This window comes from Petaurus breviceps, unplaced genomic scaffold (genome assembly GCF_028583685.1).
Source record: "Petaurus breviceps papuanus isolate PSGF00001 unplaced genomic scaffold, PetGlider_PUasm1.0 90510, whole genome shotgun sequence".
Classification (NCBI taxonomy): domain Eukaryota; kingdom Metazoa; phylum Chordata; class Mammalia; order Diprotodontia; family Petauridae; genus Petaurus; species Petaurus breviceps.
This window is the reverse complement of record NW_027187267.1, coordinates 3,587,034-3,609,893: the sequence shown is the minus strand read 5'-3', so window position 1 is coordinate 3,609,893 and position 22,860 is coordinate 3,587,034. Positions and strand designations below refer to the sequence as shown.

General features: G+C 41.4%; 2 protein-coding genes across 3 annotated transcripts in view; both read left to right on the top strand.

Annotated features, from left to right (window-relative positions):
- The window catches only part of TAGLN2 (transgelin 2), a 343,906-nt gene that overhangs the window by 267,241 nt on the left and 53,805 nt on the right, over nt 1-22,860 (top strand). The gene's annotated exons all lie outside the window — the stretch shown is intronic.
- On the top strand, nt 12,554-21,490 carry SLAMF9 (SLAM family member 9). Of its 2 annotated transcripts, XR_011163319.1 has the most exons (5): nt 12,554-12,752; nt 15,147-15,485; nt 17,188-17,457; nt 18,175-19,656; nt 20,104-21,490. XR_011163319.1 is itself a non-coding variant. In XM_069062868.1 (4 exons), exons 1-4 carry the CDS (start codon nt 12,701-12,703, stop codon nt 18,396-18,398), a joined length of 885 nt encoding a protein of 294 aa, XP_068918969.1. In that variant the 5' UTR covers nt 12,554-12,700; the 3' UTR covers nt 18,399-20,020. The 2 variants fall into 2 exon arrangements, 1 of the variants encoding a protein (XP_068918969.1); XM_069062868.1 differs by lacking the exon at nt 20,104-21,490 and having other exon boundaries at nt 18,175-20,020.

Below are 22,860 nucleotides of genomic sequence, written 5' to 3'. Positions count from 1 at the left end.
TACCACTTAAATAAAATCGGATAAGCCAAAACATTGATGGTTGATTTTAGAAGGCATTGTATGGTTTGTTTTAGCCATAGCTTTACCTTCTTAATTATGTTTTCCTTAGGCTGCAATTAAAGTTATTTTGGGTGGCCTGAACACATGCTAAATGATGGCAGGGAGCCCAGAAATTTCCTAGGTAGGAAGAAGAAGGTTGCTTGGAGTTAAAATTTGTTTCTTGTCTCTAATGTACATTGGGAATCATTTGCATCTCATTTGAGAATTTGAGGGCTAACTATTAAAATTGGCTTATCTTAAATTAAAAGTTTCATATTTATGTAGCACTTATAAGATTTATAATTCACTTTCCTCACAATAATCCTAAAGTAAAACATGCAACTAGTACTGTGACCATTTTATGACTCAATCAGGCAACCAACAATCCCCTAATAGGCACCTAATATGTGTTAGGAACTTTGCTAGCACTGGTGATACAAATACAAAAATGAAATTGTCTCTGTCTCAAGGATTTTTTAGCCTAGTCAACACATGCATAAATAAGTGCATGCAAAATAGATAACAAGGAAGTGAGGTTGACCAATTGCCGCAAGTAGCTGGGAGGATGTGAAAGGTTTCATGTAGAAAGTACCACTTGAGCTAAGTTTTGAAAGAGGCTAGAGACCCTTTGACCTAGCAATACTGCTTCTAGGGCTGTATCCCAGAGATCATAAAAATGGGAAAAGGACCCACGTGTACAAAAATATATATAGTTCTTTATGCAGTGGCCAAGTGGAAGTTGAGGGTATGCCCATTAATTGAGGATTGGCTGAATAAGTTGTGGTATCTAAATCTAAGGGAATGCTATTGTGTTATAAGAAATGATGAACAGGCAGGCTTCAGAAAATCCTGGAAAGACTTATATGAACTGATGCTGAGTGATGTGAGCAGAACCAGGAGAACATTGTTCACAGAAACAGCCACAGTGTACAATGACTGATTTTGATAGACTTAGCCCTTTTCAGCAATGTAAGGACCTAAAACAATTCCAAAGGACTCAAGATAGTAAACACTATCCATATCCAGAGAAAGAACTATGGAACTGGAATACAGAGAGAACAGACTATTTTCTTTTTTGTTTTGTTTTTTCTTTCTCATGGTCTCTCCCATTCTTTTTAATTCTTCTATGCAACATGACTAATGTGAAAATGTGTTTAATAGGGATGTATGTGTAGAGTCATATCATATTGCATGCTGTCTTTGGGAGGGAGGAGGAAAGGAGGGGAAGAAAATTTAAAACTTATGGAAGTGAATGTTGAAAAATAAAAATAAATTAATTTTTTTTTTAAAGAAAGAGGCTAGAGATTCTCAGAGGAGTGAAAGCACTTCCAGGCATGGAGACAGCCTGTTAGAATGTCTGAAGATGGAATGTGGAATGTCTTATGTGAGAAACAATAAGGAGGCCAATTTGACTGAACTGGAGAGTGCAGGAAGGGGAGTACTATGTAATCAGGCTGGGAAGGTAGCTGGAGGATAAGTCATGAAGGGCTTTAAATGCCAAATTTATTGTTGCTCTGTTGTCTCAGTTGTGTTTCTTGGCAGAGATACTGGAATTGTTTACCATTTCCTTCTCCAACTCATTTTGCAGATGAGGAAACTGAAGCAAGCAGGGTTAAGTGACTTTCCCAGAGTCCCACGGCTAATAAGTATTTGGGGCCAGATTTGAACTCAGAAAGATGAGTCTTCCTGACTGCAGGTTTGGCACCCTATCCACTGTGCCATTTAGATGAGTTTATATCTTATTCTGGAAGTACTAGGGAACCACTGATTATTGATGAGTAGGGGAGTGACATAAGCGTGGGCTTTCGGAAAATCACTTTAGCATCTGTGTGGAGGGGAGGGGAGAGACTTGAGGTAAGGAAGCCAATTAGAAAGCTAGAAAGTAGTGATGAGGGCCCTGTGAATAGAGAGGAGATGGATGTGAATATATCTTCCTGGAGAAATAAATGACAAGATTTAGCCACTGATTGTATTCTGGAGAAGATTGAGTGAGGAGTTGAAGATGACCAGACCTGTGTGACTGTGAGGATAGTGATACCCTTGACAGGAATAGGGAAGTTCAGAAGCAAGGTGAATTTGGGAGAAAATATAATGAGTTCTATTTTCGGCAGATTAAGTTTGAGATGTGCCTTCTCCAGTCTCTGCACTCGCAGGATCTCCCAGCTTAGAATTCATTATCTCCTCATCTGAGGCTTTGAAAATCCTTCTCTTCCAGGCTTCACCTGGTCATCACCTCTCCTCTGATCACCACTACCCCTTACCACCAGCTGCAAATGTCCCCCCCCTCAAATTTTCCTAGACTACTTTGGATCAGTGCTTGTTGGTTGTTCGATCGATCTCTTTCCCCTCCTCATACCCTAACTTCTATTATATTTTTAAATAAAATAATACTTTATTTTTTAACATTAATTTTTAAAAATTTTGAGTTCCAAATTCCCTCCAGCCCTCCCCCACTCACTGAGAAGGCAAGCAATATAACATCAGTTATACGGGTGATAACTTGTATTTTACTTAACTATATATAATATACCTGCCCCTCCCCCAACCATAACTTCTGGAGAGCAAAAACCCGTCATTTTTAATCTTTGTGGAAAACAAATTAAAGCTGTCCATATGCAAGGATGATTTGTTCCATTGAGTTCCCAGACATGTGGTATTATTGAGTTCTCATGTAAATAGGTGTCTCTAACGTTCCCCAGCTACCTCATAGTTCCTTTCTGGGATCTTATTTGTCTCAAAGTTTTCTTTATGTTCTAGCTAGAAAAATAAGGGATGGTTTATGCTTAACTGCTTTCCTATTCTGCACGTGTATGACCTATATAAAATTGCTTGCTTTCTCAATGAGGAGGCAGGAGAGGGAGAGAGGGAAGGGGAGAATTTGGAACTCAACATTTTTTTAAAATGAATATTAAAAAGTTGTTTTATGTGTAATTGGGGGAGAAATTAAATATTTTTAAAAAAAATAAATGCTTTCCTGTTTATAGGTAGCTTACATCAGTCGAGGATATGTTTGTGGTACCATCTCTGTTGCTTATGTTGTTGTTCAGTCATTTTAGTTGTGGCTGGCTCTTTGTGACCCCACTTGGGGTTTTTTTTTGGCAAAGACAGTGGAGTGATATGCCATTTCCTTCACCAGCTCATTTTACAGATAAGGAAACTGAGGCAAATAGAGTTAAATGACTTGCCCAGGGTTATACAGCTAGTAAGTGTCTAAGGCCAGATGTGAACTCCTGACTCCAGGCCCAGTGCCACCTATTGCTTATGGGAAGTCCAAATAGGATCCATGTCCACCTTCCTCTTTCCCTCCTGCTCCCTTCAGTTCATTTTCAAAACAGGAATAATATTTCCCATCTCTTTTGGGTCAAAATCTCTTCCCAAATCTTTATCCATGGTGCCATTAATCACACTAACAAGATGTAGGCATCAGTCTGTTTTAGCATTTATCAAACACATGAACATATATAATAATGCAAGAGGATACAGCTAGGAAATAAGCAAAGTAAACCCTGACCTATGTCCTTCCTTCTGTCTCTTTCTCCCTTTACCTGAGCAGAAAGGAAGGTAGGGGTAAGAAGGAGCATCCTATAGTTCATCTGAGAATTAAGGAGCCTCTCAGCTAATCCCTTTCAGACAATGAAAAGGAGCAGAGGCCTGAGAAGCCCCAATAAGTTCAGACCTCACCAGCATCTCATTCAGTTCTCATTGATTTATCCATTCCTTCCTTATCAGTTCCAGTTACCCCCTGTGTTACAATAGCAGCTTTTGAGTCCCAGTGACCCAAGGGAAGGGAAGAGGGCACTATACTCAACCCTGCCCTCTACCTTCTACCCTGCAACACAGGAAATAAAATCACTTCTGGCTTTTCTTTCTCACACAAATCTCAATGCTAAATTGAAAAAAAACCTCAAAACTGGTGAATTCTAAGGCATAATCTATTTGTCTACATCTAGGGTCTGGTATTTCTATGGCTACATTCACTAAGTAGCAGGCCAAGAGCTAAAGGAATGCATTTATATACCCAGCAGACCTCCATAGTGCCAAACACATAGTAGGTGCTTAATATACTTCAAATTTCAGTTGCAGTTTAACTAGTCTTCATGGTCCTTAAACAGCAGACACAGGATATCTCAGGTATAAAGTTTGAAGCTTGGACAGTAACAGAAACCTGTTCAGATTTGGCAGAAACTTTAGACCTGCTCACATAACTTTCCAGGTTCCCAATCTACTACATGTCAAAGCCTTTTTGAATGAGATTGTGTGTGTGTGTGTGTGTGTGTGTGTGTGTGTGTGTGTGTGTGTGTGTAGAGAGAGAGAAGGAGAGAGACAGAGAGAGAAATATTAAGGGAAGTATAATATGAATAAATTAAGCTTCCCACACAAATTAGTTTAAGCAAATTATACCCATCCAACAGCTAGTTGTTTTAGTCCTCTACTGGGGAAGAAACCTTTTGTTTTCAGAGGTACAAACCAACATCCTATTACATAACTTTACCCTCTCCCCACTTGGGCCTTTGAGGGAGAAGTTATAGGGGAATGAAGAAAGAACAGTTACAGTCCTCCTGGACCATTAAAAAAGATAATTTAAGGCTGCCTCATTAATTAACTTTAATAACACCAGAAGGGATTTGACTCTCAAGATAGAATATAAGGGTGGATTAGAAATGAACATTCTAATTAAAGTACCTTCTAACTCTGAGATTCTATGCATAGTTCATTCATTATTTGAGAGAGAAGTGATATATAGCTCATGAATCTCTCTCCTGCTATGTATCTCATCCATGCTGAACCTTGTTCCCTCCACATGAGCTTAGGTAAGGGTCAGGGAGGATACCTTACATGACACCTATCTTCAAATACTTGAAGAATTGGCACATGGAAGAGAGATTAGACTTGCTCTATTTGGCCCAAGAAGGCTAATTGTGTAGGAGCTGCACAAAGTGGCAAGATTTCAACTGCATAGTAGTGTGAGTACAGGGGGACACAGGGCCCCCTAATTCCTGGGCTCACATGAATCATATTGGGGATTCACACCCAAATGGTCCTTTTCTCTTTGGTTTGTCCCCATTTCAAGTTTACTTTAAGAACATTTTCAAATATGCTGGTATATGGAACTCCACAAATGTGCCTAAAACATGGGTCTCCAGTTACTATAAAAGAGCTCAGTACAACAAATGCATATTGGCTGTAGGACAACCTTTACTTCATCCCACAGTAAATGCAAATGATCCAAAGAACTCATAGGATCAGGTAAACAGATACAGAATATTCACAAAGGACTCACTGGGGGCCATAATTAGATATTCAAAATACTTTAGGCAAAGTAGTTCTGCTCAGAAGGAACTGAACTTGAAACTTCTATCAGGCCAACCCTCCCAATGCTTCCTTTGCTCAAGAAAGCCATTAATAGCTCCTTGTGGGAGGAGACTGTGTGTGCATAGTTTTCCCAACTCACTCACTGCAGAATATGTGGTTCACTCTGCTATTTGCTGGTCTGTCCACCAAATAGGGAAAAGGCAGAAAAGGACAAGGGTGATCCACGAACTGTCTTCTAGAGAGATGGTTCCTTTGATGTGTCTATCATCCTGAGCCCTAGACAACCAATCATCTTAGGGGCAGCTCCAGTCACTGGAAATCAGTATCCCAAATACTGGCAACCAATTAAGGAGGTGTCTTTGTTCTTTTAATAAGGTACCAATGAGCATGACCATACTCTGATAGCTCACACAACTGATTCGGTGGGTGGAGGCATCCCTGAACAACTTTCTTATTTAAAGACAAACTTCTCAGCAGTTAAGACAGTCCAAAAACGAATTGCACTGCCCTGAGATCTATCTAGCAAGCTCTCTGTTACTGGAGATCTTTAAACAAAGATGGATGGATACAGGCTGGAATTGTCAGCTGGCTTGCTAGCTGTTTCCTGTGCACACCTTTCCATTTCCTGACTCTTGTGCCTCTGTGTAGAGACTCTCCCATCCTGAGAATGACTCTCTCCTGTTCTGCACTTCCTAATATCCCTAGTTTCTCTCAAAGCTCAGCTCAGTCCTTCCCTAATTATCCCTTCTGCTAGTACTCTGTCCTCCTTGGAAGTTATTTTGTCTGTGGATTTATCTGTGAGTATGTCTTTTGAGTCCCTAGTGTCTAGCATGTTGTACCTCCCATAGAGCAAGAGGCTTAAACAATGTTAGTTGAAATGAATTGGAATGGTTTTCTATAGAAAAAAATTCCTGTTCAGGTATGGGTTGGATGCTAAAAATGAATGCTCTATAGAGAGTATGGTATATGGAGTATATCTAAATTTAGTGGTATAGTAGAAAGGGCACTGACTCTGGAGAGAAGACCTGAGTTCCAGGTCTTTTACTAACATTTGCTGACTGTATGACCTTGGACAAGTCACTTGACCTCCTTGGTCCTCGGTTTCCTCATTTGTAAAATGTGAGGCTTAGACTAGATCGTTCTTGAGGTCCCTTCTAGCAACTATAGCTTTCTTCTGCACCTTTATTTTCCTGATGTCTTTCCGAAGAAAATTAACTTTCCTAATAATAATAGTTAACAATCAAATAGCACTTTGAGATTTGCAAAGCACCTTACACTGGATCCTGGATCCTTGATCCTCACAATGACTCTGGGAGGGAGGTGCTATTGTTATCCCCATTTTACAGGTGAGGAAACTGAGGCAAAAAGAGGTGACATGACTTGCTCAGGGTCACACTACTAGATTAGTGTCTGAGACCTGTCTGACTCCTACCCAGTCCAGAGCTCTAACCCCTGCACCCTCAGACTTTGTCATCAGCCCATTTGGTGATTGCAAAGCTTGAAGCCACATTCATCTTCTATTTATAGAAACTTCATGCTTTCAAAATTGTACATTCAAGAACACTGACAATGTCAGTGATCAAGGACAGATTTTTGGTGTAAGTAAGAAACCCTGCTGAGAATTCAGTGGGGAGCATCCCTACTGGACCTAGAGTCAGGAAGATCTGGATTAAAATCCAACCTCAGACACTTACTAGTAACCTTGGGCAAGCCAGTCAACCCTCTGTTTACCTCAGTTTCCTTGAACTGAAAAATGGAGGTAACAATAGTCCCTACTGCCTATGGTTATTGTGAAGATGAAGTATTTGTGAAAAGCACTCAGTACACTACCAATTACATAGCAGGCGCTACATAAATGCTTATTTCTTTCCCCATAAGGAACATTTCAGATTGCACTGGTCTGTTGAACCTGCTTTTTATTTTTTTTTTAAGCAATGTAAAGGTTTTCCCCCAGAAGAAGCAAAGCAGCCAATGAGGCTAAAAAGCACTAGGCTTTTATTGGATGCATTTTAACTCACAGAGTGGAAGGTGCTTAATCACAGACATAGGTAAGTGGTGAGATAATGGCAAGAGATGGGAGGAAGGGTAAGTCTGTATTACTTTCACCAGAGATATTGCTGTTATTGCCTGAAGGGTAGGCTATAATCTATGACTTAACCAGCAGGGAAAAGGGAAAGAAGGGATGGGAAACCCTCACTTCAGAGGATCTTTAGACCACTAGAGGATGAGGAAGGGGTCATGGGGGGAGCTCCCTCCCAACCTAGCATCCAGCTTAGACCCAAACCTCATGCCTTCTCCACTTCGGGGCTGGCATACCCTCCTTCACTGGCCCACACAGCAAGGCTGTTGCCCAACAGAGATGAAGGTTAGGGGCTTTGTGGTAAGGGGCGAGGTCTCCCTCAGGCAAGTCTGACTAGCTGTTTGTCACACCTCTGATGTCACAGGAAGGTAGTTTTTGAACTAACACCTACTGTGTGTCAGTCACTGTGCTAAGCATTTTTTACACATATTATCTTATTTGCTCTTCAAAATTTTGGGAGGTAGGTGCTTTTATTATCCCCATTTCTTACAGTTGAAGAAACTGAAGCAAAGAGAGGTTAAGTGACTTGCCTAAGGTCACATAGCTAGTAAGTCTGAGGCTGGATCTGAGCTCAGGTCTTTCTGAATCCTGGCCCAGTGCTCTAGCCTTGGGGTTATCTGACTGTCTCCACTGGTATAGCTAAGGGAAAATTTCCAACCAGAAAGAGTCCAGAGATACACAGTTTTAGACAAAGGCCAAGGCCTGGGTAGGGTAGGAAGCAAGACTTAGGAGTGGAAAGCTTAGGAAAGAAGGTAACTTGAGTAGAGACAAACTATTTCAAGAAAGGCCAAGCTCAGCAAACTTGAGGGATTTTGGGTTATCTTACAAAGCATAAGGAAAAACACATGCCATAGTCCAGAACTGCAGAGCAGGAACTGTCTGCTTGAAACAGGCAAGCAACAGCTATTGCACATCCCAGGGCAGTCTCCAATCCATATTCCTCTAGAGCATGGGGGCCTTGAGGCCCAAGGTTCCCTGTCCCTGCTGTAGAGAGTGGGTGTTGATTGGGAAAGGAGAACAAAAGTTACCTTAGAACAAGGGCTACCATCATCTCTTTCAGCCTGAGAAGGTTAAGTGAGTAGGAAAAACATCAGAAAGGCTTCTGTTCTGTTGCTGTTGTTTAGTTGTGTCACACTCTATGAACCGTATTTTCCATAGGGTTTTCTTGGCAAAGATACTAGAGTGGTTTGCTATTTCCTTCTCCAGTGGATTAAGGCAAACAGAGGTTAAATGACCCAAAGTCACACAACTAGTAGATATCTGAGCACAGATTTGAACTCAGTTCTTTCTGACACCAGACCCAGCACTCTATCCACTGAGTCATCTATCTAGCTTCTAGGCTTCGTTTTTTTGTTTGTTTTTTGTTTTCATTAATTTATTTTTAGTTTACAATATTCAGTTCCACAAGCTTTTGAGTTTTAAATTTTCTCCCCCTCTCCCCAAGATGGCATGCAATCTGATAAAGACTCTACATATACATTCATATTAAACGTATTTTCACATTAGTCATGTTGTAAAGGAGAATTATAACCAATGAAATGAACCACGAGAAAGAAGAAACAAAACAGAACAAAAAACAAAAGAGAACAGGTAGTTTGTTCAATCTGCATTCAGACTCCAGAGTTCTTTCTCTGATGTGGAGAGCATTTTCCATCATGAGCCTTTTGGAGCTGTCTTAGAACTTTGCATTGCTGAGAAGAACTAAGTCTATCAAAGTTAGTCATCATACAATGTGACTGTAACTGTGTGCAATGTTCTCTTGTGTACAAAGCTCCAGATTTTGTTTAACTTCCCTTATTCTCTTTCCCAGCTGTGCCCCTGACGAATTCTTTCTCTCTACATACTTTACTACTACTCGAGATAGTTTCATAAGAAGTCAGAATGTCCCAGCCAGGAAATGCTCTGAGTTTTCAGTTCAATTAGTCTGGTCATAGACTATTCTAATCAATTAGCTACACGCTCTGGCTCCAACTTTGTTCTGGTTCAGAGACTATAGTGTATCTTATTTTGTCCTTCATCTTATAAACCTTTTTTAAAAAAGTAAATTTAATGTTTAATTAAAAACTAAATACTGTTAATCAATGTACCCGATTGAACTTGCTTAGTAACTATTTACATTTAAATGAAGTAATTTCAGTGAATGAGAAGTAGTGTGGTATACCAGAGAACACACTCCAGAGGAGTGACTAGAGAGCTGGTCTTGAAACCAGGCCTTGTCCTTCATCTGACACATTGAGCATGTGATCCTGAGAAAATCTTTCAGCATCTCAGTGCTATGGTGTTAATTCACTCTAAGACCATAAATTATAGAGAAGGTATTTATTAAATGCCTACTCTGTGTTAGGCACTGTATTAAGTACTGGTGATAAAATGCAAAAAAGACAGTCCTTCCTCTCAAGGAGCTTACCGTCTAATAGGGGAAGATAATTCTTGCCCTTAAGAAGCTTATAATCTAATGAAGGAGACAGTCCCTTATCCTCAAGGAGTTTCCAATCTAATGAGAGAACAATCCTTATGCTCAAAGAGTTTACAATCTAATGGGAGACAATTCTTACCCTCAAGGAGTTTCCAATCTAATGAAGGAAATAGTCATTACCCTCAAAGAGTTTACAATCTAATGAGAGAACACCCTCAAGGGGTTTACAGTCCAATGTAGGAGACAATCCTTACCCTCAAGGAGTTTACAATCTAATGGGAGAATAGTCCGTACCCTCAAGGAGTTTAACAATATAATGCGGGGGACAATCCTTACTTTCAAGGAGTTTATTTTAATGGGGGAAGACAACGGTAAAAGGAGGAGTCAGAAAATGAGATCAGAGTACAGCTACTGATTGGGAATAAATATCAATAATCTGTCAGGACTTTTCTGACATTACCATTCTGCATAGAATAGGGGCTTCTGGAGTGAGCTTAAAACAATTTCGTTACTGGTATCCTTTGGTCCTTTTTGCATTTGAGGAAGTAGAGCCCAGGAGGAAGGGATATGATGAATTTTAAGAAGCCAAAATGGGTTTCTAATTATAAATACTGAGCAGAGAGACTCAGAGGGATACATTAGAGAAGGCAGTTAAAAGTTTAGTTCAGAGAAGTATTTAGAAGAGGAGAAGCTGTAAACAGAAGAGTTCTGAGAATAGGTCAAAGGGCACATCTGGTCTTAGCCCCAGTTTCTATCTTCTGTTGTTGCCTGGTGATGGGAAAGAGCTAAGCCTTAGTCATTGATTGAGAGGCCTGAAGAAAACTTCATAGCTATTGGTTGAGAGTTCTGATGGATAGGACTAAAGCCAAGTTTCCTTACTATTGGTTAAGAACACCAATGGGCCACCATGTAAGTATAGGCCTTATCACCTCTCAATTTGATTATTGCATGGTCTTCTAATTGGTCTATCTACCTCAAGTTGCCCTCTTCTAATTCCTTCTCTGTGCTGACTGGATACAACTATAATACTCAGTGACTAAGAAAAGTTGGTGTAATGTAATGCCAAGGAAAGGCAACTTCCCAAGGTTCAGAATACCAGCATAGGTGCTCTCCATTTTATTCAGTGACAAACCAAAAACAGAGAAGATCAAAACATGACATCATTCCAAATACAGCATTTACTAAGTGTGATTAAATAATCTCCAAGGACTACCCCACCCCAGGACCTTCCAATTATTCAATCAATTACAAAGTCCCTGGTCTAAATACTTCTCCACCCCTAGGCTATACCTTCATTTAGTCCACCACAAAGCCCCTCTTCTCAAATGGAGATTAGTTTCCAAACATAAGTAAAGTACATTCATTTGCTCAAACCATAGGACACAAAAAGGTCAAAAGTTCCCCACCCCTGGATCACAATTGAATCTACCCCAGAGTTACATCAAGTTTAAGCACAGCACTTAATACTCAAATGGAGGTCTTTTCTTCATCTTGACAAGAGGCAAGTTCTCAGCAATCTTAGTTCCTGGGGAGACAAGGCTTAGCAAGGCCACAAGATACATTGCCAGTCCCTCCATTAATTCATCCTCTGTCTGTAGAACAGTCCTAGAACCCCTGAAAACATTAGCAAAACCCTCTCCTAGGATTTCTGTAAACATACAACAAGAAAATCCTTCTTCAGGGCTTCTGAACCAACAGAAAGGTTCCCAGACCCCTGCAACAACAGCACTGTCCTTCACCAGTGGACAGTATTCACTCTCTGTCTGCAGGACAGTCTCAGGGCTTCTTAACCAAAAGCCAGGTTCCAGGACTTCTTCAACAACAGGACTGTCTTTCACCAGTGGACAAATCTGGCAAAAGAACATCAAAACAGACAAAGTACCAGCAAAACAGCCATGTCTCCTCAGTCCTTGGCAGCTCAGGGGGCAGGTCTCAAAAGTCCAGGGCAATTCAAAGCGGCCACCAGCAATTCTCTTAGTCTCTCTCTCTGCCTCCACATGGAGGCTGCTTCCAAAAAAGGTCTTCCGCCTCTCTCTTGTCTCTCCAAATCTACGTCACCAGCTCCTCCCAGTTCAGGACTTTCTTTTCACATCAACAAGCCCATCCCACAGGTGGGATTAACAAGCTCTGGGTTTTAACACAATCAATTTAAAAACCAAGCCAATACAGGGGGAATCTTTAAATGCCATTACTATCACAGTTGGTCATCCTGAAAAATAGTGACATAACAATGAATGAATAAAACAGCTCACCAGTGCTCTAAGATCTGCAAAACACTTTCTTCATAACAATTATGTAAAGTAGATAGCATTAATATTTCTATCTATTTTACACATGGGAAAACTAAGGCACAGAACAGTGAAATGATTTATGCAGGGCCATACAGCTATGCAAGGGACTTGAATTTAGATCTTCTAATCCCAAGGCCCTTATTCTTTCCGCTACATCCCAGGTTCCCCTCCATGTTGCCTGTCAAATAAGAGAACTACAATAATGTCTATGTTCATTAAAAGGCAAGAGAAATCACAGTAGGCTAAGGGGGTCAGGAAGGACTTTATGGAGGAAGTGGGATATGAGTTGCCTTTTGAAGAAGAGTGAGGAGAATCTTGGGTCAAAATCAGGATAAAAAATTTGGTCTTGAAAGAGCTTATTTCTTCAGAGTCGAGAGGGGGAAGGAAGCCAGGCTTTTCAGAACAGACAGAGGAAGTCAGGGAACTACCAGGGATCATTTCCCTTTTACCAGACCCATCAGCAGATTGCTTTCTGTCTTTCTGTCCCTCTTGACTGGCCATCTCCGCTTTTAGTATGTCCTGAGGCATTGTCCTGGAGCCAGATCCTAGGGCACCACCAAGATGAAGGTCTCTCCTTGGCTCTTCTTCCTTATGCTTCTCCTCTCCCAGGAAGGTAAGTGAGCATGATCCGTTTCTGCTCCCCTGTACCTTTCTCCCTTTCTCCTTCTACTAAGGCTTCATCTGTTGTATAGTTTCTAAGGGTGTAAATGTGAGTGGGAGGAGGGATGTTGCTAGCTTCTTTGGAGAATTCAGCCCTCCAAGCCTGCCCTCAAGGACAGTTGATCTTTGTGTGTCTCTTTTGCTTCTCTCTCAGTCTCTGAGGCTATTTTACTGTGTAGGAGAATTATAGGGCAGGTTTGAATGGGTGGAGAGACAACTAGAGGTGTAGGAAAGAACAGTAAAAACTTTGAGTAAAGCAAGAAGGAAAAATATTCCCTACATGATGTTAGAGCTGGAAGGACCCTTAAAGAGTTTCAAGTCAGGTCCAACCCTCTCATTTTATAAATGGAAAAAGCCTGACCTCTACAATGACGTCCAACTCCTTGGGCTTCAAAGAGAACAGACATTATCAAATAGGTGGCATCCTCAAGCCCAGATTTTCTCTTACTGAGCTGCCTCAGCCTCATATAGGACCTGGAAGTATATAGAAGAGGTGAGTTCTACTAGGTCCCAGCAATCCTTTGGTACCCTGCTTGACACTTTAGCTGACTAATGATATTTCATACAGAAAGACCTCTTACTAATTCTGGACCCCCTTTTTAAAAATCGTAATAAAAGATTATGAGCATCAAGTCAGATAAAGTATCTGGGAAACTCTACAATTCTCTGAAAACCCAGATGAGAGTGGAGCAGCTAGGTGGCACAGTGCATAGAGTACTGGCTCTGGAGTCAGGAGGACATGAGTTCAAATCCGGCCTCAGACACTTGACACACTTACTGCTGTGTGACCTTGGGCAAGTGTAGCAGCAAGCACCCCAAGCATCCTCAGGGTTTGCAGCTACCACAGGTTCTTGGATCTGCTTTGTTAAAGGAAAGCAATTCAAAATGGGTTAACAAGCTTACTTTAATCAGTCAGACATATATCGTTTACCTTGTTCAGGGGAAAAAGGTCAGCACCCTGAACTTCAAAGCATACAGGCAGAATTATCAAGACAGAAACAGATCAAGTAGACAGATTTCCAAACTGTCCAACCATTACATCCATACCCAGTCAACATCTGGGTTTCCACATCTGGGTTTTTCAAAGCCGGGGGACTCTCAACAACGGCTTCCCAGAATTCAGATCAAATCACAGAACACTTCTCAAAGTGAGTCCCCAAAACAAAGCCTCACATCAGGGCTTATATAGCCTTCTCCTGGCTCAGAGAATGTAACAACCTTATTGACCCACTGGCCAATCAAGAAGTATCTACTGAAAAACAAGCCTCCCTCCCCAGGCTTCAGGTGCACTTTAGCCTAGGGGCAGGGAAGATCTTCCAAATTTGCATTCCTATTACAGCAAGTCACTTAACCCCAATTGCCCTCCAAAAAAGAAAACCCAGATAAGAGGTCATCAGGTATTTAGATCGATTGCTGCATAATAATCAATTAGCATCTGTTTTTTAAGCAGTTACCATGCTTCTAGGCTCTGCAGAAACAGAAGATCCCTGTTCTCAATAGGCTTACATATGTGTGTACACACTCACACATGTGTGCATATATGAGAATGCATACATGAATGTATATATATACGTGCGTGTACGTGTGCTTGTATGTGAATATGTGTATACATACACATATGTGTATGTATACTTATATGTACATATATGTATATTTAGATAAATACTTAGAGATTTTTAGTATGACAGAACTGGTAGGAAACATAAGCCAGACTCTATCAAAGCCAAAAGGGATCCTCAGAGAAAATCCTTTGGAATCTATTAGAAGACTATCTAAAGGTAGATTGTAAACCCCTTGAGGGCAGAGGCTATCTTTTGTTTTGTTTTGTTTTTGGGAGGGGGGAAGGCTAGGCAGTTGGGGTTAAGTGACTTGCCCAAGGTCATGGAGCTAGTAGGTGGGTGTCAAGTGTCATCAGGTCCTCCCGACTCCAGGGCTGGCACTCTACTCACTGGGACTGTCTTTTTATTCACTGTATCCCTAGCACTTAGCACATAGAAAGTGTTTAATAAACATTGATTAGACTGGGTTGGTTCTCTCCCTAGGGAGCCTGTTGGTCTTGTGCTAACTTCAGCTGAGTCAGAATGGGGACAGTTTGGTGCTTCAAAGACAGAGGGCTGAACTTGGAGTCAGGAAGTCCTGGGTTAAAATTCTGCCTCTTACTAGATGTATGACCCTGGGCAAGTCACTTAATCTTCCTCAGCCCCAATTTCCTTTCCTGCAAAATGGGGACAATAATATCTGTCTTGCTCGCTTCATAGAGTTGTGAGGTTTAAATGAGAAAGTATGTGTAAAGCACTTTGCAAAATTTAGAGTGCTATGTACCAGTTAAGGTTATTACATCCATCAGGAGACGGACAGTCTGGAGAGGACCCTGATACAGAAGAACTCATGGCAGTTCTGGGGGAGTCAATTATTCTTCCCTTGAATATCCCAGAAGGTGAACAAATTCAGAAAATTATTTGGATTTTCCAATCACCTCTTGCAATCATTAAAGAAGGAGCCGCAGGAGAGACTACCATCAATGTATCTGACCCTCGCTACAAGGTCCTCGTGAATAACCCTGACCAGATCTACTCCCTGCAGATCAGCAACCTGAGCAAAGAGGATGAAGGAAACTACCAAGCAAATATATTCACACAAGGTCCTCTGGAGAGCATCACTCGGAAGTTCACTCTACACATCTACCGTGAGTCTGGTGGACGGGGCACCTGATGTCTGGTTTCTCCAGTGTTTGTTCAAGGAGCTGTGTCTGGGAGGGGGACTGAAGGAGCCTCTATTGATCTTGTCCCTCACCTTCCCTTTTCCTAGGCTACCCTGTGGCTGATCCCTAACCATTTGGGGATGCTAGTACCAAGGTTCCCATTGGAGATCAAGGAAACACATTCAAAGTCTGGCCCCAGCTCCATAGGAGTGGTAGGCAGGGGCCTGCAGTCCTGCAGGCACAAGTTTATAAAGTTCATAGGATAACTGAGCTGGGAGAGACGCTTGAGGTCAGGTACAGGCCCTTAATTTTACAAATGAGGAAGCAGGCTCAGAGAAGGCTGTGATATACCCAGAGCTATAGAGGCCATTACAGTTGTTAAGTGGCTGAGCCCAGTATTTAACACAGGTATGCCACCAAGTCCATTGTTCTGATCTGTCATAGTGACTGGAACTGAAAGTGCTCAGGAGGGCTCGTTGTGAATGAATGGAAGATAGCCCAAGGTTTGTGCCCCCCACCCTCTGAGGACACATATATCACTGTAGCCCCTTTGTTTTGTTATAGATGAAACTTCCCTTATCAAACCTTTTCCTTCTTTGACCATCCTGACAAAAGGGAGGCAACCCTGTTACCTGAGCACATAACCTTACAAGTAGACAGAATGGGTAGGTGGTCAGCTCCACAGCAATGTTGAGAAGGCCTTTCCTTCAGCCCTTCCCTGAAGTATCTCTCTCTGAGTGAAATTTCACTATTAGAGATTCACTTCTTTGGATTTATCCTAAAACACGTTAAATCTTACTGGTTAACACCTTATAGAGATCTAGAATCTGGAGTAATGGGGAGGAAGGGAGGGAGTGGTTGCTGAGTTGTTAAGAGGGACAAAAAGGGGACAGAGGGCTCAGTACAAACACTGGCTTTTAAATGAAACCTTCCCCCTAAAATTATCTGGTTTCTATTTTGTACACATGTAACAAATTAATGTACAAATTAATCTATTTTTTTTTTTTGGCATGTCTCCCCTTGAGAGTTTGTAAGTTCCTTGAGGACAGAGATTGTTTCATTTTTGTCTTGGTATCATCACAGTGCCTGGCATATAGTAGGTGCTTAATAAATGTATGTTGGAGAAGGAATGATACAAAAAGGCAGACTTTGTCTAATTCTGAATCTTAGGTTGAATTGAGTGTTTAAGGGGAAAGAGCCTGCTCCCAGAGAGTGGGACTAAGTTTCTTCTATCTGCCCTATGGGGGTAGAGCAGGTCTAAAATCATAGTCTTAATAACCCCTCTTAGTCCAGAGGGGTCAAACACAGAGCCTGCAATTGTCTGGAGAGCTGTAGAAACCAGATTAAAATGTAATTGGGAAGAATTTTTTTTTTAAGTAAAAATATAATAGAACATAATGTGAATATGTTTTCTAGGTCAATAGGAAGCCTGCAGGTTCTTTATGTACAGTGCAGCAGCCTCACTTCTATTTGACTCTACTGATCTCATCCACAGTCATTTTACAGATGATGAAACTGAGGTTCATAAGGAGAAGTGACTTATCCAGGGTCACACAGAGAGTAAATGGCAGACCTAAGACTGGAACTGAGATTTGAGAGCTCTCTGACTCCAGATCTAACATTCTTTCCGCAGCACCAAGGATAGGCATTAATTTTTTATTCCAAGGGTCTTCATACTCTCTTTCAGGACGACTTCCAAAGCCCAAAGTCACCATATACTTGGAGATCTCAGAGGAGCCCACATGCAATGTCACCTTAAAATGTCACATGGATGGGAGTGGAGATGATGAGGAATATGGCTGGACACCCCTGGGAAAAAGGACTATTGTTTCTGATGGGGGCTCTGTCCTCCACCTCTCCTGGAACCCTGGAGACAGTGACTTCACTTCTACTTGCATAGTCAGAAACCCTGTCAGCATCAGCTCCCACTCCCTCCAAGCCAGACAGTTCTGCACCGGTAACTGATCCCATTGTTCCCTCCCTAGAGCCCCGAGAAAATGCCTGGAGCAGTTCTAGGGATTGGGCTTCAGAAGGAATGTGCCACTCTGGCCCCTAGTTTTGTTCTTTCAGCAGCACCTTCTCTCAGGTGAAACCTGTTTGAAATACATGCCAAACCCTCCTGGGAGAAGCTGAACCCTCCTCAGTAAAAAGGAGCACCTTCCTCTCTGCCTATGCCCCTATCCTGACCCAGATCCACACTCTCAAGCATCCTCTCCCCTTCTGTCACCTAATGACCAGAAATATGCCTCCAACTGCTTCTCTCTTCAGATCTCCCAGGTTTCTTATCTCTCTGGAGACCCGCCATCTGTTGTAGGGATTCTCCAATTCCCTTCTCAGTGGAATTCTGGCTTTAGTTAAGCTTCCAGGTTTCTGGGGAGGGAGTCAGTTGAGTTCAGAGAATTCCCAGTAAAGAGATGTCAGCTGGTTCCAGACTGAAAGCTTCCCTGCCCCACTCTGGGATTTGGGGATGTTTCTCCCATTTGTGAGCTGCTCCAGCTTTCTTAAGGAGGTTGCAGAGTCTTCCTCTCTTCACTTTCCCCATTTGGCTTGGGGGTGGGGGTGGGGGGGGGGCAAAATCAACCTCTGAGTGGAGGAAGATAGGACCACATTCCCTTGGGAGGTACTCTTTGGTTCCCCTACTGACTGGTTCTTCTCTCTCTTTTCCCTTTTCTAGGCCTCAGAATTTCATCTTCAACATCATGCTCCCCTCTGGTAAAGGGACTTTTCATCCTGTTACTCTTAGGGATCTTAACAGTTGGGATTATTGTAATTAGCATTTTAACAAAAAATAAAAAGACAATCACAAGAATTCACCGGAGGATGAAGCTGAGAAAGAATGTAAAGAGACAAAATATGCAGGCAAAGGAGTTTCCATTATCAGGCCACATCTCTGAATGACCAACAAGCTCAGGACCCGAGTCCTGGATGGGGAAGCCCATTCTACCCCCTTCCCTTGCTATGTGTTTCCTCTTTGGAAGCCTTCTTGGGAATACTTTCTCATGGACTTTTCTTCCCCTCGAAGACTTTAGGAGAGCCATCAGGCAGGAACTCCACAGGTTCTTGGTATCTTAGGAAAAAGGTCCAGATAATAAAGTCAAACCAAGTGAAATGACCAGCACTGTTCTTTCCCTCCCCCCACCTTTAAAAATTCTTTGTTATAAAGGTGGCATTCTGGGTGAGGGAGGGACAGGGAGATATTGGGAAATGTAGGTGATGCCTCAAATAAAAGAGAATGGTGGAACAATGAAAAAGAAAAAAAAGAAGTTTTTTAAAAAGAGAATTTTTGCCCTGAGCCTGTCAGTCTAATCCTTTGCCCTCTGGTAGAGTTGGACTTCATTGAAAACTATTTTCCTATTCTCTCCAGGTCTCTCTTCCTTCTTATAGCATTTCCTTCCCAGACTGGCTAGGTCAGTCTTCCAATCTGGGAGGAAAAGTAAATCTGACAAATTCATTTACATTAAATGTTAGTGGCTTAATGTGCTAATTCTCCCAAGAGAACTTACCTTTAAAAAGATAACAGGGAATAATTTGGAATCTAGTTCAAGGAAATCTTTGAGAGGAATTTTAGTCTGGGGAAGGACAGGAACCTGAAAAGGGAAGATGTAGTTGTCAGCCTTCCTGGAGTTAAGGTCTTTTTGCCTTTTCTGCTCCAGAATCCTTGTAACCCTAGTAGATGGGCCCACTTAACCTCTACCCTTGCGTTCATCTCTTCTTCTGGTCTGGGGACACTTCAACCTGAGGGAAATCCCCAGACAAGAAGGAACCAGGAATATTCTCCCCCATCCCTCTTTTTTTTTTTTGCCTTTTTTTTTGGAGGGCAGGGCAATTGGGGTTAAGTGACTTGCCCAAGGTCACACATCTAGTTTTGGGTTAAGTGTCTGAGGCCAGTTTTGAACTCAGGTCCTCCTGACTTCAGGGCCAGTGCTCTGTTCACTGTACCACCTAGCCACCCCCCTCCCCCCACTGTCTTCTTCTTTATCTGCCCAAGCTTCCTTAACTCTGACCAGTATTATTATGACTTGAATCAGCTGTTACCACCACTCCTAGCCTCTCAAGACCCTTTGATCCTTCTCATCTTGACCCAAGTATGGAAAATCTCTTTTTCCCCTAGTTCAGCAGAGGTAAAGATGGAATTATTCAAATGCACCTTTATTAGGTGAGAAGGGGCCTCCCAAATCAGGAAATGCAAGGAGAAATGTTGATTCCGGTAGGGCCACTCATACCAAGGAATAAACTTGTTTGTTCTCCTTGCTAGAAGGAATGTCAGCACATTCCTTCCTCACCCTGACTCCCTGGTGACCAAAGAATCTTGACCACCCCCCTCTGACCCCTATAGAATTGGCGCCAAGCCACTATCTCTAAAGCTCATACTTGTCTGTCACCCAATCCCTGACCTTTGTGTTTCCCGCTCTCCCCAAGAACTGTATAAAAGAATGCCCGAGAAGACACTCAGGGTCCTCCATCTTAAGTGTATGGTTGGACCCGGGTTCGAACTCGTGAATAAATGTTTGTCTTCTTTGTCAGTCTTGTAGTCTCTGTTTTTTCCCCTGGTACCATGTTTCATACCATGTTTCATACCATGTTTCATACCACGTTTCATTAGGAAGTTGAGCAAAAAACAACCCAAATCCTGAAAGACCTGATCATGTCAGTACCCTTCTAAAATACTTTTAATGGTTCTCCTTTACCTATCAAGGTGTTATGGGAACTTGTGATTCCTTTTTATTAATTTGGGACTCAGGGCCATTCCTCCTGCAATTTCTAGTTAACTAAAAGTCTGTTTTAATATTAACCTCACCTGAACAAAAACTTTCCCTAGAGAAATAAAAATTTACCCAAGAGCCTTAAGTATTCCTTAGATAAGAAACCAGAAGAAGAATCTCAATTGTTCCAGGATCCTCCTTGATATTCTCCTCAAGCATCCTATTTTAAATCTTCTAAATGTAGTTTAATCTGTAACCTGATTTGGTTTCTCAGGACAGTTTATTTGACTTGGTCTGTTTCCCTAGTCAATACTTGAGATTATGACCGTTTAAGATTGTTCAACTTTTGTGACTCTGAAGTGTGGGATTAGGAATCTATCCTCTCTTTAACGCTAAAGGCCTAAAATGAATGTACAAAATTACAATATGAAAAGAATTCTTTCTCTGTCACTCTGATGTAATTTTTCCCAAAAAGAGGACTTGTAAGAATCCTAAAGCGTTCAGGTGAACCCATGCTTGAGCATGATAATAAAACCTAGGTTTTTATCTCCATAATTTTTGCATTGTGGTAAATATATTGTCATCAGTTACCTAGCACATGAACTCAGGAAATATTTCTCTCACAACAAAGAGATAGGGATGGGCTCCGAAATTCCATTGGAACAAAAAAAGTACTTCTGATGAGGAAACTCCCCCTACTTATCCAGGTTGGCATCTCCTTTGTAACTTTTAGTCTTAGAAAAGTACCTATTCTCTAGGCCCTAGAATATGGAGGGAATAAGTGATTTAACTGAGAGGCAAAATGATGTGGTGGGATTTAGAGTCAGGAAGAAATGATTTTGAAACTCACTTCAGATATTTAAATAGCTATGTGACCCTGGGCAAAGTTACTTCATCCCTGGGCCTCAGTTTCTTCATCCGTAGCATGAGGGAGGTGGACTTGATCACTCCCACTATCCCTTCTAGCTTAGTGTCTATGACTTTCCTAAAATCATGGGATTAGACCTTAGGGGGATTACACCTTAGGTCTTCTTGGCTTTGAAGCCAGGTCTCCATTGCTATTTTCATGGATGTACTGGACACAGCTCTAAGGGCTTGTTAAATTTTCAATGTGATCATTTACATCTTGGAAATCTGCAAATACTTTGAATCAGGGCTTGATTTATTGTTTTGTTGATTGTCTAGACTTAATCTGATTTCAGTCTAACTGCCCAACTTTATTTTATTCAGTTTCCATTTGTGTACCATATGTTCAAATAAACTGGATTATTCTGGTGTCTCCAACTACATCCTGCCCTCCCTGTGACTATTTCTACTATTCCCTCATGATTACCAGGGACTCTTCCCCCACTCATCTCTATTGAAGAGCCTCAGTTCCATCAATTCAGATGTTGTTCCTCCATGAAGCCCACATATGTGAATGTTCGATACAATTCAATTTAACAAATCTTTATTGAGCAATTATTATGTGCACCCTTAAGGTACCTTGAGAGTCCTACTGGCGTCTTGTAAAATGTCAAAAAGAATCAAGGAAGGCCTCCAGCTTGTTAGGCAGACCCCTTTTGATGAATGTATGGGAAGAAATCAATGAGTTGCACAGGTTGGACAGACATGGATGGGTTATGATCTATATAATTGGCAGGAATATCCAAATTGATGAGATCATTGATACCTTTGAGCACTGAGATTTTTTTTTAAATTAATTAAGTTTTAGTTTTCAACATTCATTTCCACAAGATTTTGAGTTACAATTTTTTTCTCCTCATCTTTCCCCTACTTTCCACCCCCAAATAGCAAGCCTACTGAATACCCTTTCCCCCAATCTGTTTTCTCTTATATCCTCCCCCATCACCCCCCTAACTTTCTTTTAGGGCAAGATGGATTTCTATACCCCAGTACCTGTATTATCTTATTTCCCAGTTCCATGTAAAAAATAAAATTTTAAAACTTTGAGTTCCAGATTTTTACCCTTCTTTCCTCCTCACCCACCCCTACTGGGAAGATAAGCAATTCAATATAGGTTGTACATGTGTAGTTCCCAAATCATTTCCACAGTAGTTATATTGTGAAAGACTAACTATATTTCCCCCCATCCTATCCCACCCCCCACTTATTCTATTTTCTCCTTTAACCCCATTCCTTTTCAAAAATGTTTGCTTCTAACTGCCCTCTCCCCCAATCTGCCCTCCCTTCTATCATCCTCCTCTTATCCCCTACTCCCCTATTTTCCTGTAGGGTAAGATACCCAATTGAGTGTGTATGTTATTCCCTCCTTAAGCCAAATTCAATGAGAATAAGGTTTCACCTTCCTGCTCTTCCCCTCCATTGTAACAGTTTTCGCTTGCCTCTTTTATATGAGATAATTTACCCTAATCTATCTCTCCCTTTCTCCTTCTCCCAATAAATTCCTCTCTCACCACTTAATTTTATTTTTTAAATATCATCCCTTCATATTCAACTCATCCTGTGCCCTCTGTCTATGTATACACTAACATACATATGCCCACACTCTCATGCATATTTATATAGACATATACCCTCCTATACATGCATATATGTATACATATATATTCCTTTCACATATCCTCATACTGAGAAAAGTCTTATGAGTTACAATTATCATTTTTTCATTTATATTTCCAAAATATAAATAGTTC